Genomic DNA, 14,862 nt, shown 5'->3' with positions numbered 1-14,862 from the left:
TTCCCTTTCTGCATGACTTTATTTTCATCCTCCATCAAGAAAAGTTGTAACAAAACTGCATTATAACAAAGTTTCCCCAAAAGTGATGAGGCCTCTATTTCCACTTCTGTCATAGCAGGCCATAAGCAACCCTATTCCTTTCACTCTCTCAGTACCAAAGAGGAGCAAGAGTTGCTTAGTCATTATATGTATTTATTTTTTCCAAAACAGCATGGCCTTATTCCTGTAAGAAAGTGTGAAGTCCCAGTGGGCAGAAAGACAGCTGGTGCTCGGTGCGATGGGCTTTCGGAGGGAGAGGCCATCCCTTTTGTCTTCAAGAATGAATTACACATGCGGCCAGCCCTGCACATCCCGAGTCCCACATCTGCAGCTTCGATCAACTGTGGACTCAACAGATGAGCAAGAGCTGCAGCCCTAAGGAACGAGTACAGACTTCTCCCCAGTCGCTACCCTGAGCCAATACTTCCATAGCGCGTACACTGTCTGGGGCATGTAAGTAGTCCAGTGATGAAGCACACAGGAGGGTATGAGTTATAAGAAAACACCTTTCCGCTTTTTAGGATGGAGCTGAGCATCAGCAGACCATGGCAGCTGTCGGTGTCCTGGAATCAGCCTCCCATGGATACCAGGGTTAAGTGCATTTAGGAATGCATTCTGTTGCAGAGAGAAAAACAGCAAATCCAAGCATCTGCTTGAAGTCGTTTTTCTGTCACTCAGCAGCTGCCAGCAGGGGACAGCAGAGTCGCAGTCACAGGTACATCAGAATGTACAAGTGACCACATGGCACTGAGGAGTCAACACTCTTATGAGGTAATAGTTTTTGTTTTTAAAACTTTATTTATGAGGCTGCTGCCTGCAGTGCTACCATCCTGTAAGAGCACTGGTGGCTCCTCCACTTTCAATCCAGCTCTCTGCTGTGGCTTGGGAAAGCAGTGGAAGATGGCCCAGGTCCCTGGGCCCCTGCGCCCATGTGGGAGACCTGGAAGAAGTTCCCAGCTCCTGGCTTCGGATCGACCCAGCTCTGGCCATTGTGGCCATTTGGGGAGTGAACCAGCAGATGGAAGACCTCTCTCTCTCTCTCTCTCTGCCTCTCTGTAAATCTGCCTTTCAAATAAATAAATAAATCTTTTAAAAAACTTTTATTTATTTGAAAAGGAGAGAAAGCATCTTCCATCTGCTGATTCACATTCCAAAAGCCCTCAGCAGCAAGGGCTGGGCCAAGCCAAAGCTGGGAGGCCAACTCCACTCGGGTCTCCCACAGGAGTAGCAGGACCTGAGGGCTCAGGCGCCACCTGCTGCTTCCCAGGATGCACATTAGCAGGAAGCACAGCCAGGACTGAAACCTCGGCGCTCCAGCACAGGGTTGTGGGCGTCTCAGCACTGTCCCAATCACCCTACTGAATGACTGCACTAGGTGTTACTTTTAATTACGGCAGAAAGGATACTTACGTTAAAAAAATTAACCTTAAAAAAGAAAGTAGAAATGAAGGACATGCTCCCAAAAAGTGAAAGGAAGAAAAAAAAGCTCACAGAATGGGAGAAAATATTTACAAATCATGTTGATAAAATACCTATCTAGGGGCTAGCGCTGTGACGTAGCGCGTAAAAGCCACTGCCTGTAGTGCCGGCATCCCACATGGGCGCAGTTCGAGACCCGGCTGCTCCACTTCTGATCCAGCCTCTGCTATGGCCTGGGAAAGTAGTAGAAGATTGCCCAAGTCCTTGGCCCCTGCACACGTGTGGGAGACGCGGAGGACGCTCCTGGCTTTGGATCGGCGCAGCAGAGCGGCCAGCAGAGCAAGACCTCTCTGTTCTCTCTTCGCCTCTCCTTCTCTGTGTAACTCTGACTTTCAAATAAATAAATAAATAAATAAATCTTTAAAAAAAATCTACCTAAAAATGTATTCTATATGTATGTAGTACACAGAATATATTTTTTAAAAATCTTTTTAAAATTTATTTATTTATTTATATGAAAAGAAGAGTATCAGAGGGACAAGGCGGGGGGGGAGAGAGAGAGAGACTTCTGTTGGTTCACTATTGTAAAAGTAAACCTGAGAAAACACTTTTCCTCACAATATTCAGAAAGAATACTGAGGAATAAGTTTGATGAAAGAAGTATAAGCCTTGCAGAACCAAAAATGACAAAATACTGCTGAAAAAAAGAAGATAAAAATAAGCAGAATTTTCATATTCCTAGTTTGCAAGATTTAAAACTGTTAGGATGGCAATATTCTCCAAATTGATCTACAGATTCAACACAACTCCTGTTAAAATTCCAGCAGCATTTTTGGAGAAAGTGATGTTACTTCCAAAATTGGAAAAGCTAGCGTCCCAGAAAAGAAAAAAAAAAAAATTGGAGGATTCACTTCCTATACTGGCCTAAGAATAGACCGAATGGACATATGCATCAATTGAGAATCCATTAACATTTATGCTCCAATGATTTTTGAATAGGGTATCAAAAAAATGTAGAAATAGTCTTTCCAACGAGCAATGGAACAACTAGATATCCACACACAAAAGAATGAAATTGGTCACCTTCCTCGTGCCATATATAAAATGAATACAAAAGTAATCATAGTCAAATGTAACAGCTAAAGCTAGAAAATGCCCAGGGTGGGGGGAGGGAAAGAAACTACGAGGAACTCCTTACAACCTAGTCTTGGGCAATGATTTCTTACATATAATATTAAAGTACAACAAAGCAAAAAGATAAGCTAGACTACATAAAAAACATCAGTGCTTTCAAGAAAGCAAGAAAGAAAAACTACAGAGTGGGATAAAATCACAGAGCTGATCGTGGTAGTTCCTCCAACCGAGGTTTTGCTTTCTACGGTTTCATACAGAGTCAACCAAAAGTCAAAAGCATTAAATGGAAAATCCTAGAAATAAATAACTGATAAGTTTTTTAAATTAATATTTATTTATTTGAAAGAGAGAGAGATTGTGAAAGGCGGGAGAGGGAGAGAGAACACACTCTCACCCACTGGTTCACTCCCCAAATGCCTGCAATGGCCCAGACTGAGCTGGGACAAAGTCAGGAGCCAGGAACTTAGTAAAGGGCTCCCTCATGGGTGGCAAGAATCCGATTACTTGAGTCATCACTGTTACCTCCTATGGCCTGCATAGGATGAAACTGGAATTAGGAGCTAGAGCCAGGAATCAAACACAAGTGCTCAGCTGTGGGACATAGGTATCCAAATGGATGCTATAACTGTTTACCCCAACAATTTATATATTTTAAATTTCAAGCTGTTCTGAGCAGTGGGATGAAATTTCACATCATCCCACCACGTGCTGCCTCAGATATGAGTCACTTCTTTGTCCTGCATATCCATACTGTATGTGTCACCTGCCTCTTTGTACTCAGTGTTGACATCAGTTATGAGACTGGCATCAAAGTGATTGTGTTCAAGTTAACCTTATTTTACCTAATAACGGCCCAAAAACACAACAGCAGTAATGCTGGCTATTCTGATATGTCAAAGACAAGTGATAAAGTGCTGTCTTTAAGTATCGTCTCACACTATCATAAGAGGGGTGAGGATAAGAAGGTATTTTGAGAGACAGAGAGAAAGAGATAACATTAGCATAAGTTTTATTATAATACATGGTTATAAATGTTATTATTAATTATTGTTATTAATTCTATTGAGGCTAATTATAAATCAAACTATTGTAGATATGTATATCCATAGTTTACACCATCTTCTGCAGGTATTGGAATAAATCCTCTTAATGGCGGGGGGGACTACAGGATAATGTATCTGGAATATATAAAGAATACACACAACTCAGGAAAATATGATCAATGAGCAAAAGATTTAAAATGGACAAAAGAACTGAATGGACATTTCTTTAAAGAAGTCACATGAATGGTCAATAAGGAAATGACAAGATGTTCAACACAGATCCTGAAAATCCACTTCTGTATATAAATCCAAAGGAAACAAATTATGTCAGAAAGACATACACATTTCCATGATCACTGCACTATTACACACAATAGTCAAGATAGGGAATCAACCTAAGTGTTCATGAATAGATAAAAAAAAAAATGTAGTCCATGTACACAATGCAATACTATTCAGTCTTTAAAAAAGAAGAAAATACTACATTTTGTGACAACATGGACGGATCTGGAGGGCATTATGTTAAGTGAAGCAAGCCACGCACATAAATACTGCATGATCTCATTCACATGTGGAATCTGAAAAAGTTGAACCCATAGAAGTAGAGCGTGGAATGGTGCTTACCAGGGTGCAGGTGGTAAGGAGATGTTGGCTAAAGGCTATACAATCTCAGTCAGATAGGAGGATTAAGTTCTGGAGATCTACTATACAACACTGCGACTACCGTTAGGAGCAATGTATTCTTGAAGATTGGTAAAAGAGTACATTTTGAGTATTCTCACCACAAATAAATGGTAAGTCTGTGATAACCAATATATAGGCCATATATTGGTTAAATATTATATTTAGCCATTACACACATATACATATTTCATGCTAATCACATTATTAATCATTATATTGAATAATATTCATATATTATCTACAACAGGTGTAATATGCTGAACATGATAAGTATATACAATTTTGTCAATTAAAAATAAACTAATTTTTGAAAATAAAGATACTCAACACCATTGAAACTGCACTAAGTTATAGCCCCTATATTCAATAGGATGGATAAAATAAAAAGGACATTAACAGATTGGTAAGGATATAGAGAAACTGGGGCCCCCATAACTGCTAGTGGAAATGTAAAATAGTAAAAAAGCACTTTGGAAAGCTATTTGGCAGTTCCCCAGAATGTTAACTATCCCAACAATCCAACTCACAGGAAGAAACACATACAAGAGGTATGAAAACATATGCTCACGCAAACATCTGTACACAAATGTCCACTGAAGCATCATTCATAAAAACCAAAAAGTGAAAACCACCTAAATTCTTTCAAATGATGAATAAACAAAATGTGGGATATTCATATAATGAAATATCATTCAGCCATAAAAAGGAATGGAGTACAGATTCATGCTAAAATGTGGATGAACTTTGAAAACATTATGCTAAGTCAAACAAACAGTTCACAAAAGACCACATGGTATATGATTCGACCTGAACAGGCAAATCCACAGAAACGTAAAGTATAGTAATGGCTGCCAGGGACCAAGGGAGATTGGAATATAGAGTAACTGTGGGGAGCAACTCGGACTAGACTAAGTTACTCGAATTAAGACTTATTCTATGCATCTGCTCTCCCACAATATGGTGCTGGGAGAGGAGGAAACAGCTTCTACGCAGCTGTCTCTCGCCAACTTGAGTGATGACCTGCAGGAGCTGATCCTGCTCCTGATTGGAGGAGAGCAGCGTACTCGGCGTGTGGGTAGCAGAGTTGGGATTGGCGGAAGAGGACTATAAAGGAGGAGAGAGACAACATGCACCAGGAACATCTATTTGAAGGAACACCTGTGCAGCCCCCGAGAGAGCCGGCCGGCAGTGTGCCGCTCCCCCGCGGAAGTGGGGAAAGTGGCAGGGGGAACCGCCCTTCTACGGAGGTGGAAGGGATGGTAGCCAACCCGGGAAGAACCAGCAGCAAACCCGGGGAGGGCCGAGCAGACGAAAGAACAGCGCAGGGTCCTGTGTCGTTCCTCCGCGAAGAGGGGGAGCGACAAGTAACCATCAATAGTACGGCTTCTTTTTGGTGTGAAAATATTCTAAAATTAGTGGCAATGGCAGCACAATTCTGTGAACCTACTAAAATCATTTAAATGGCTGAACTACATAGATATGATAGATATGCCAATAAAGCTATTTTTTAAAGTACATGCAGGGGAAGGCATTTGGCCCAGCAGTTAAAGACACTAGTTAAGATGTGCACACCCCATAACAGAATGCCTCGGTTTAATGCTTACTCCAGCTTCCTGCTAATGTAGACCCTGGGAAGCAGTGGTGTCAGCTCAAGCTGCTGCCCACATGGGAGACCTGGATTGAGTTCCCATCACCCAGTTTTGGGCTCTGGCCTGAGGCCATTGTAGGCATTTGAACAGTGAACAAGTGGATGCGAATATGCTCGCTTTCTGTCTCTCTCTGCCTCTCAAATATATTTTAAAAATAAAATAAAAAAAATAAAAAGTAGAGTAAGTCACATCATATTTTTCAAAGTTATTTCCTAAAATTAGATTTCACAAAGCACACAGATACAAAGGAAGGAAAAGCCAGGTATTTTTAAAAATTCAACATTAAGCATCAGTGTGAAAGTGTTAGTTACGAGTAAGTCGAGGCCCAGGTAAAACACCATACCTTGCCACATTGCTTGTAGGAAATTCCCTTTTGGTTACAGTACTCATACATGAGGGCTGCACCCTGTACACATAATTTAGCTTTCAGAGATTCAGGTTTATAATAAATTCCACTATGAATGACCCCACTGTTATGTCCAGTCTGGTGAACAGCTACAGAACAAGAGAAACAGGGTAAGAGAAAGCACATGACTCAGAAAAAGCCTACAAGGTGAGAGAACAAACTTACACTTGAAGCTTTAGGAGACTTTATCTTTCAAAATTCTGCCTGAATTTGCTCAGATCACTAGTAACTTTCTCCAGGAGCCATCCCTAGTTCCCACGCCACACCTCTTCAGCCCATCTCTCATTTCAGCTGTAAGTTTGGTGCACACGCTCACCTCTCACTACCAGCAAACCATCTGTGCATCCTCCACGGCTCTCTGCATTCTGGCCTAGGGCTATTTCTAACTTTTTGGGAGGCAGTGGGGCTCAACATATTATGGACAATCCTCAACCAAAGAAAGACACACTCCTGCCCCTCAGAGGCCCTGGTGACATCAAGTTCTCCAACACTGCCTTTGTATGGCTGTTCCTCTTTCCCAATCTTAACTCTCCCCACCCCCTCAACTCCTGCCTTCTCATATAATCTCTCAAATAAATCAACTACACCCAAGTCCTTGTCCCAGCCTCTGCCTCTAGGAGAACCCAAACCAAGATACTAACATGGACACTCAGCTCCAGAGTCAGAAGCGACAAAATGACCAGGTGACCAAGTCAGCCCAAAGGCAACGCTGACAGCATACATACCCAAGTCTTTCTCCTTTTCCACAACACCAATCGAAAGTGCCGGATGTCGCAGGATGAGTGCTCTGGCAGAGGCAAGCCCCACAATTCCACCTCCGACAATGACTACATCAAATGAGCTTTAAGAGAAAGTCACTATTAAATACACACGTTCACAGTAGGGCTCACCAAAGGTCACAGGCATAATTCTCAACATCAATGACCATTATACTATTAATTTACAATCAGATATGTACTGGGCTTTGAGCTATTTGGCTTCACTTCATGAACACACCTTTTAAAGCTGCTTTCTGCTGGTCAGCAGATTAATCATGAACGAACCTTTAAAAGTTACATGCACTGCTGGTCAGTAGGTAGGTCAGCTGCAGCCCGCTGGCGGGGAGGATGGCTGCTTGCCAGGCTGCCTGGGTCTCTATCGTGCCCAGTCCCTGGCTGGTTATATCAGTGATCATGCTGGGTTAAGCGGCAGACTTCTCTTTACCTTCAGTCCTTCCAAACTGAACTGTAGGATTGTGGAGGACAGGCTAACACACTATGCCTTTAACACCTCAGTGTGCAAGAATCTATACTTTCTTTTTTCTGATAAGAAGTAAACTACAGTAAGAACATCAAGCCTAAAGGAAATAACCAGTCCAGAATGGGCTCAGAACCACAATATTAACCACAACAAACCTGGATTACACAGTCACCTGAAAGATTAGAAAGGGCATGAATAATTTCTCTAACTCTGCAACTAGAAGCTTAAAAGATTACATGGTCAACAAATCCAGGTCTTATGAGATCAGAAAAGAGGGAAACTTCAGAGAGTAGGCCCTCCCTTTGAAAAGTGACCTAAGTTTCCATTTCAAAATCCTTCATGGAAGTACATCAACTTGGTAACAAATGCTGTCACATCTGCAGCTACATGAGAAGCCAGAAACAGCCCCTGGACAACTTAGGGTCTAATGTGTGAATCTGATAAATTTAATCCTATATATTAAGCTAATTTTAGGGTCATAAGGGCATAAAATTTTCTCCTTTAGTCTAAGTGCCTCATAACTTGGACAAGGATAGCCTCTAGGTGGCGCTCAACAGGTAGTTCTCTGCAGTATTACTGCATGGTGGGATCAACCTGTTACCAAGGGGTGTGTGCGATGGTGAACAAGGCCCACAGTTAAGAGATGATAAAAAACAACAGCATAAGTGAAATAGGATTCTGGGTCCACTACATTAATAGTGGTTATTGGCAAATGCTTGCACTGGTCAACTAAAACACTACTAACATCAGCAAAGTCCAAGCCTTTAAATATGTTTTTAAAAAAATAATTTCACAAAAGGGTAAAACACTCATATTCTCATATAGTTACTTACATGATTTACTAACCTTGACCACCACCCCCCCTTTTTTTTTTGGACAGGCAGAGTGGACAGTGAGAGAGAGAGACAGAGAGAAAGGTCTTCCTTTGCCGTTGGTTCACCCTCCAATGGCCGGCACATCGCGCTGATCCAAAGCCAGGAGTCAGGTGCTTCTCCTGGTCTTCCATGGGGTGCAGGGCCCAAGTACTTGGGCCATCCTCCACTACACTCCCGGGCCACAGCAGAGCTGGACTGGAAAAGGGCAACCGGGACAGAATCCAGCGCCCCGACTGGGACTAGAACCCGGTGTGCCAGCACCGCAGGCAGAGGATTAGCCTATTGAGCGCGGCGCCGGCCTAACCTTGACCCTTTTTACAACTTCTACAATAAGCAGATCTTTTAGGAAATCTACACGTGATTCCCAAGAATTCCACAAATATAATTACTGGTAAAACAGGCTTTACAAACCTCCATAATCTTTTACTAAGGTAGGTTTTCAAAGCATTTACAAATCTTTAAGTTATTGGTGTGCATATGACTTAGTCATATTTTATGTACTTTTTTCCTAATCAAGGTGATATCTATACTGACCAATAAACTGTAAGTACCCTTCAAGAACAGCTGGGCCCACAAAAGGAAGGGGTGTGTGTGTGCACCTGTGTAAGAAAGCCACTTCTTTTCTACTTTTTTTTTTCCCTTACCCCCAGGTCGGGCTATGATGCTGTGCTTAGCTCTCAAGCTTCACTTTTCTGAAAAAAGTAGCACCACCTTCATACTCCGCAGGAGTGGTCTTGACTCGTACAGTAGTGTTTCTCATCCTTGCTCCCTCTGGGGAACTCTAATAAAAACCCTTTGGTGGGAGCAGGTATTTAGCCTAGTGGTTAAGCCATCTGCATCCTACATGGGAGTCCCTGAGTTCAAGCCCAGGCTCAGGCTTCTGACTCCAGCTTACTGCCAATGCAGACCATGGGAGACAGCACTGACAGCTCCAGTAATTGAGTTCCTGCCACCTACGTGGGAGATTTAGATAGAGTTCCTGGCTCCTGGCTCTGGCCCCAGTCTAGCCCCTGCCATTGTGAGCATCTGGGGATTGAACCAGTGGTTGGAAGTTCCCTATCTGTCCCTCAGTGTCTCAGAAATAGAAACAAAACCCAAAACACTTGGCAAGGCGGAGCTTTTCCTTTGTTACAGTTTCTCAGCCAAAAAATTTTACTTGGCTCTTGATTTTGCAGATTCTATTGCAATCATTAATCAAATTTTAGTTTTTGAAAAAGATTTTTTTTTTTTTGACAGGCAGAGTTAGACAGGGAGAGAGAGAGAGAGACAGAGAGAAAGGTCTTCCTTTTCTGTTGGTTCACCCCCCAAGTGGCTGCTATGGCCGGCGTACTGCGCTGATCCGAAGCCAGGAGCCAGGTGCCTCCCCTTGGTCTCCCATGCGGGTGCAGGGCCCAAGGACTTGGGCCATCCTCCACTGCCTTCCCGGGCCACAGCAGAGAGCTGGACTGGAAGAGGAGCAACCGCGACAGAACCAGCGCCCTGACCGGGACTTGAACCTGGGGTGCCAGCACTGCAGGTGGAGGATTAGCCTAGTGAGCTGCAGCACCAGCCCTAGATTTGCTTATTTATTTGAAAGGCAGTGACAGTGGGAGAAGAGGCAGATGGAGGGAGACAGGGAGATCTCCTATCCAGTGGTTCATTCCCCAAATGCCCAAAAATGTCAGCCCAGGCCAGGCTAAAGCCAGGAGCCAATAACCTAATCTGAGTTTCCCACAAGTGTGGCAGGGGCCCAAATACTTGGGCCATCTTCCACTGCCTTCCCTAATGTTAGCAGAAAGCTGGATCAAAAGCGAAGGAGTCAGGACTTCAATCAGCATTCTTTTTTTTTAAAGATTTATTTTATTTAGTTGAAGAGTACAGAGAGAGGTAGAGCCAGAGACAGAGAGATCTTCCATCTGCTGGTTTACTCCCCAAATGACTGCAATGGCCAGAGCTGAGACGATGCGAAGTCAGGAGCCAGGAGCTTCTTCCAGGTCTCCCATGTGGGTGCAAGGGCCCAAGAACTTGGGCCATCTTCTACTGCTTTCCCAGGCCATAGCAGAGAGCTGGATCGGAAATGGAGCAGCTGGGACATGAACCGGTGCCCATATGGGATGCTGGCATTGCAGGCTGAGGCTTTAACCTGCTGTGCCATCAGCATTCTGATAAGGGATATAAGTCTCACAAACAGCAGCTGAACTGGATGCACCACGATGCTGGCCCCATTAATCAACGTTTCATTTTCTAACATAAAACTATGCATTAAATAGACTTTTTCCAATTATTTATGTCACCTTTACTTCCCGCCCTCAAACCTGAAAAATCACTGTTCGACACAACAACATGAGGTGATGGAGGCACCCTTCACAAGGAAAGCACGGAAGTCCAAGCAGCCACTATGGGAAAGACGCCCAGAACAGCAGCAGGTGAGCACTGGAGGACATCTGAAGGTCAAGGGGACAGCTTTTTCCACATCTCAGTCGCAAGCCAGCACCGATGAGCAGTTTAACAGTAACTTTTTAAAAAGCTTCTGATTATGAAAAAGGGCAAACCAATGCAAAGTTAGAGAAAAGAGGACAATGAATCCCCATATACACATCATGCATCTTCAAAAGTCATCAACGCACAACAAATCTGTGCCTTCCATACCCCATGTATTTCATTCCCTCCTTTTTAAAATAATTTTGATGCAAATCCTAAGCATCATTATTTCATTTGTAAATGTTTCAAAATGTTATTTCTAAAGGTCTCTTTAAAACACACATGCTGGGGCACAGCTGTGCCACAACACCTGTGATGCAACATCCCATATGAAGGCTGATTCGACTCAGCTTGGCCCAGCCCTGGCCTTTGTGGCACTCGAGTAGTGAACCAGTGATTGGAATATAACTCTCTGTCTTCACCTCTCTATGCTTTTCAAATAATAATTTAAAAAATATTAGACACACACACACACACACACACACACATACTACCACCTTGGAACTAAAAATAGTAACATTTTTTATATCAAATACTCTGGATAAAGCCCTTAAAAGAAAATAGAATAAAATCTTTGGGACCTAGAGTTGACATCAAAAACATAGTCTATAAGAAAAATGTGGCTAACCTGGATTCATCGAAATTTAAAACTTCTTGTGGCCGGCGCTGCGGCGCACTAGGTTAATCCTCTGCCTGCAGTGCCGGCATCCCATATGGGCGCCGATTCAAGTCCTGGCTGCTCCTCTTCTGATCCAGCTCTCTGGTATGGCCTGGGAAAGCAGAGGAAGATGGCCCAACTCCTTGGGCCCCTGCACCCACGTGGGAGACGGGAAAGAAGCTCCTGGCTTCGGATTGGTGCAGCTCCGGCTGTTGTGGCCATCTGGGGAGTGAATCAGCGGATGGAAGACTCCTCTCTCTCTCTCTCTGCCTCTCTGTAACTCTGCCTTTCAAATAAATAAAGTAACTCTTAAAAAAAAAAAGACTATTAAGAGGATGAAAAGATAATCAACAAGATTGGGAAAAAAATACTTGCAGCTACATTTTTGATAAAGAACCTGTACCTAGAATATGTAGAAGAGTCTCAAAACCAGCCATAGGACAAAAGGAATTAACAAATATTTCATCAGAGGACAGATATACAGATGGCCAATAAGTACATGACAAGATTCAAACACTGTAAGTTTCTGGATTATTCAAACACCATTGCCTTAGGGAAAGGCAAATCAAACCATAATGAGAGGGGCTGGTGCTGTGGTGCAGCAGGTTAATGCCCTAGCCTGAAGTGCCTCCATCCCATAGGGGCGCTGGCTCGATACCTGGCTGCTCCACTTCTGATCCAGCTTTCTGCTTCGGCCAGAGAAAGCAGGAGAAGGACCCCTGCACCAGTGTGGGAGACCCTGAAGAAGCACCTGGCTCCTGGCTCCTGGCTTCGGATCGGCACAGCTCCGGCCGTTGCGGCCATACGGGCAGTGAACCAACAGAAGGAAGACCTTTCTCCCTGTCTCTCCCTCTCACTGTCTGTAATTCTACCTCTCAAATAAATAAAATCTTTGAAAAAAAAAAAAACCCATAATGCGATATCACTACACTCCTATTAGAATGGCTAAAATTAAAAAGTGACAGTAAAAGTGCAGATGAGGATGAAGAAAAATTGGATCACTCACACACTGCTGGTTAGGATGCAAACTAGTACAGCTACTCTGGAAAAAAGCATGGAAGTCTCTTTAAAAACTAAGTATGATAAGCTGGCGCTGCAGCTCATTTGGCTAATCCTCCGCCTGCGGCACCTGCACCCGGGTTCTAGTCCCGGTTGGGGCACCAGTTCTGTCCCGGTTGCTTCTCTTCCAGTCCAGCTCTCTGCTGTGGCCCGGGAAGGCAGTGAAGGATGGCCCAAGTCCTTGGGCCCTGCACCCGTATGGGAGACCAGGAGGAAGCACCTGGCTCCTGGCTTTGGATTGGCGCAGCACGCCGGCCGTCGCAGCCATTTGGGGGGTGAACCAATGGAAGGAAGACCTTTCTCTCCCTCTCTCACTGTCTAACTCTGCCTGTCCAAAAAAAAAAAAAAAAAAAACAACTAAATATGTACTTACTCCATGACTCATCAATGGCATTCTTGTGCATTTCTCCCAGAGAAATGCGAACTAATGTTCACACCAAAACCTGTACACAAATGTTCACAGCAGCTTTGTTCATGACAGCCAAAAACTGCCAACAGCCCAGACGTCCTCCAGCTGGTGAATGATCTGTACCACACACCCATACCATGGAATGCTACCCAACAATGGGGAAAAGCAACACGAAAACCCTACTACGAATATCAGCAACACCGTGGATGGATCTCAAGGACCTCATGCTGTGATAAAGCCAATCTTAAAAGGTCATATCCTGAATGACACCACTCACACAGCATCCTCAAAATGGTAATGATGGAGAACGGCAGTTGTCAAGGGTTAGGAAGGGTGGGGAGGTCGGGCGTTCAATGAAGGACTGTCTTTGTGGTGACGGAATGTTTCTTTATCTTGACTAAGGTGGTGTTCATGCAAATTAACATGTATGATTAAATTGCATAGATCTACACACAAACAAATGCATGTAAATTAATGAAATCTGAACAAAATCCACAGACTGTGCCAACGGCAATATCCTGACTTTGGCACTGTATTAAATTGATGTTATCATTGGGGTAAATGGGGGTTGAAGACTACATGGGACTTCTCTATTTTGCAACTTCCTTTGAATATATAATCATTTTCAAAATAAAAAATATTTTAAAAACTTCAGCAATCCTAGATTTCTTCCCTTAATGAAAACGTTTCTCAATTGTCTATAGATCCCACAATCCCAGGGCTATTAACGATTATCTCATTCTAATTCCCCTCCAATCCACTGACACACAGAAGCCAGAGTTAACTTTTCAAATAGCAACCTTTAATCACCCTGGCCTCCTTAAAACCGTTTCTTGTGGTTCTTAGAATAAAATTAAAACCGTGCTGCGATACAGCCCCTCTCCTACGTCATGCAACGCCATCTGTCTTCGAACAAGCTCTGTTCACACCCACGGAGCCCACCGTCCGGCACGACCCGCTCCTTCGCCAGAGAGCAAAGGCAGACAGCGGGTCTGGAATGTGACCCCCAGCTTCGTCACAAGACGCTGCATTCTGCAGACTCTGATGAGCAACGGAGCTGCTTCCGACAGGGGCAGCTCCAGGCAGCGGGCCCCAGGAGCTGAAAGAATTAACACAGACTCCAGCTCTTCCAAGCACCACCAGGGACGCTTCCTGTGCGCCAGGGCCTTTTCTCTTCAAATCGACCCCCTACGGGAGACACTAAGATCCTATCCACAACCGATCCTCTAAGGCGGGTAAGGAACCCGCCCAGGGCAGAACAGTAAGCTGAGGGGCAGTGGCCAACGCCACACTCGCTCTTGACCTCTGTTCAACACCGCCTGACCTCGCGCCCAGAAATGCAACAGACGAACCCTGCAGGTTGCCAGCTCCTGGCTTTCCAGGCTGGAGCTCCACACAGGATCCCGACTTCCTCACGCCTGGGACAGGGAAGTAGGAGCAGGGGCCTAGGTCTAGCACAGGGCACCTCGGAGACAAGCAACAGCAACGAAGGCGGCGAGGGCGGGCCACCGGCCACTCACCTGGTGCTGGCGCTACGGTCACCTCTGCACAGAGACCAGGGCCTCCGCCACGCTGGTCCGCACGCCCTGGGGAAGCCCCCGCGGAGAGCCCCGCGGGCCCCTCTGCAGGCCCCCCCTAGATAACGCAGCGCCGCCACCATCGCCTGAGCCCCCTCCTCTCCCCTCAGCCTGAACTCCAGTCGGCTCCCGGGCGTGCTCTTTCTGGCTCCGCCCCTCGAGCAGGGACCAATGAGGGTTGCGCCTTTGGCCCACGTGGGAAGGCGCCGGT

General features: G+C 44.6%; 1 protein-coding gene across 7 annotated transcripts in view; it reads right to left on the bottom strand.

Annotated features, from left to right (window-relative positions):
• Window positions 1-14,820, bottom strand: part of L2HGDH (L-2-hydroxyglutarate dehydrogenase) — a 56,162-nt gene extending 41,342 nt beyond the window's left edge. The window contains exons 1-3 of one of the 7 annotated variants that reach the window (XR_016217865.1): window positions 14,595-14,812; window positions 7,100-7,215; window positions 6,312-6,463 (exon numbers count right to left, since the gene is read on the bottom strand). Coding sequence is in view for 4 of the 7 variants with exons in the window: in XM_089309731.1 (XP_089165857.1) it covers window positions 6,312-6,463; window positions 7,100-7,215; window positions 14,595-14,734 (408 nt within the window). In the remaining 3 variants the exon portion in view is untranslated. Of the gene's footprint in view, window positions 1-6,311; window positions 6,464-7,099; window positions 7,216-13,038; window positions 14,174-14,594 lie in introns of those variants that run through there. The other 6 variants (XM_089309731.1, XM_002718232.6, XM_070053676.2 and 3 more) reach the window with 6 other exon arrangements.
• Between the last annotated feature and the right edge of the window lie 42 nt (window positions 14,821-14,862).

This window comes from Oryctolagus cuniculus, chromosome 12 (genome assembly GCF_051225735.1).
Source record: "Oryctolagus cuniculus isolate XC-2025 breed Fujian yellow rabbit chromosome 12, ASM5122573v1, whole genome shotgun sequence".
Classification (NCBI taxonomy): Eukaryota; Metazoa; Chordata; class Mammalia; order Lagomorpha; family Leporidae; genus Oryctolagus; species Oryctolagus cuniculus.
The sequence above is the reverse complement of the archived record's forward strand: the minus strand, read 5'-3'. Positions and strand labels throughout refer to the sequence as shown.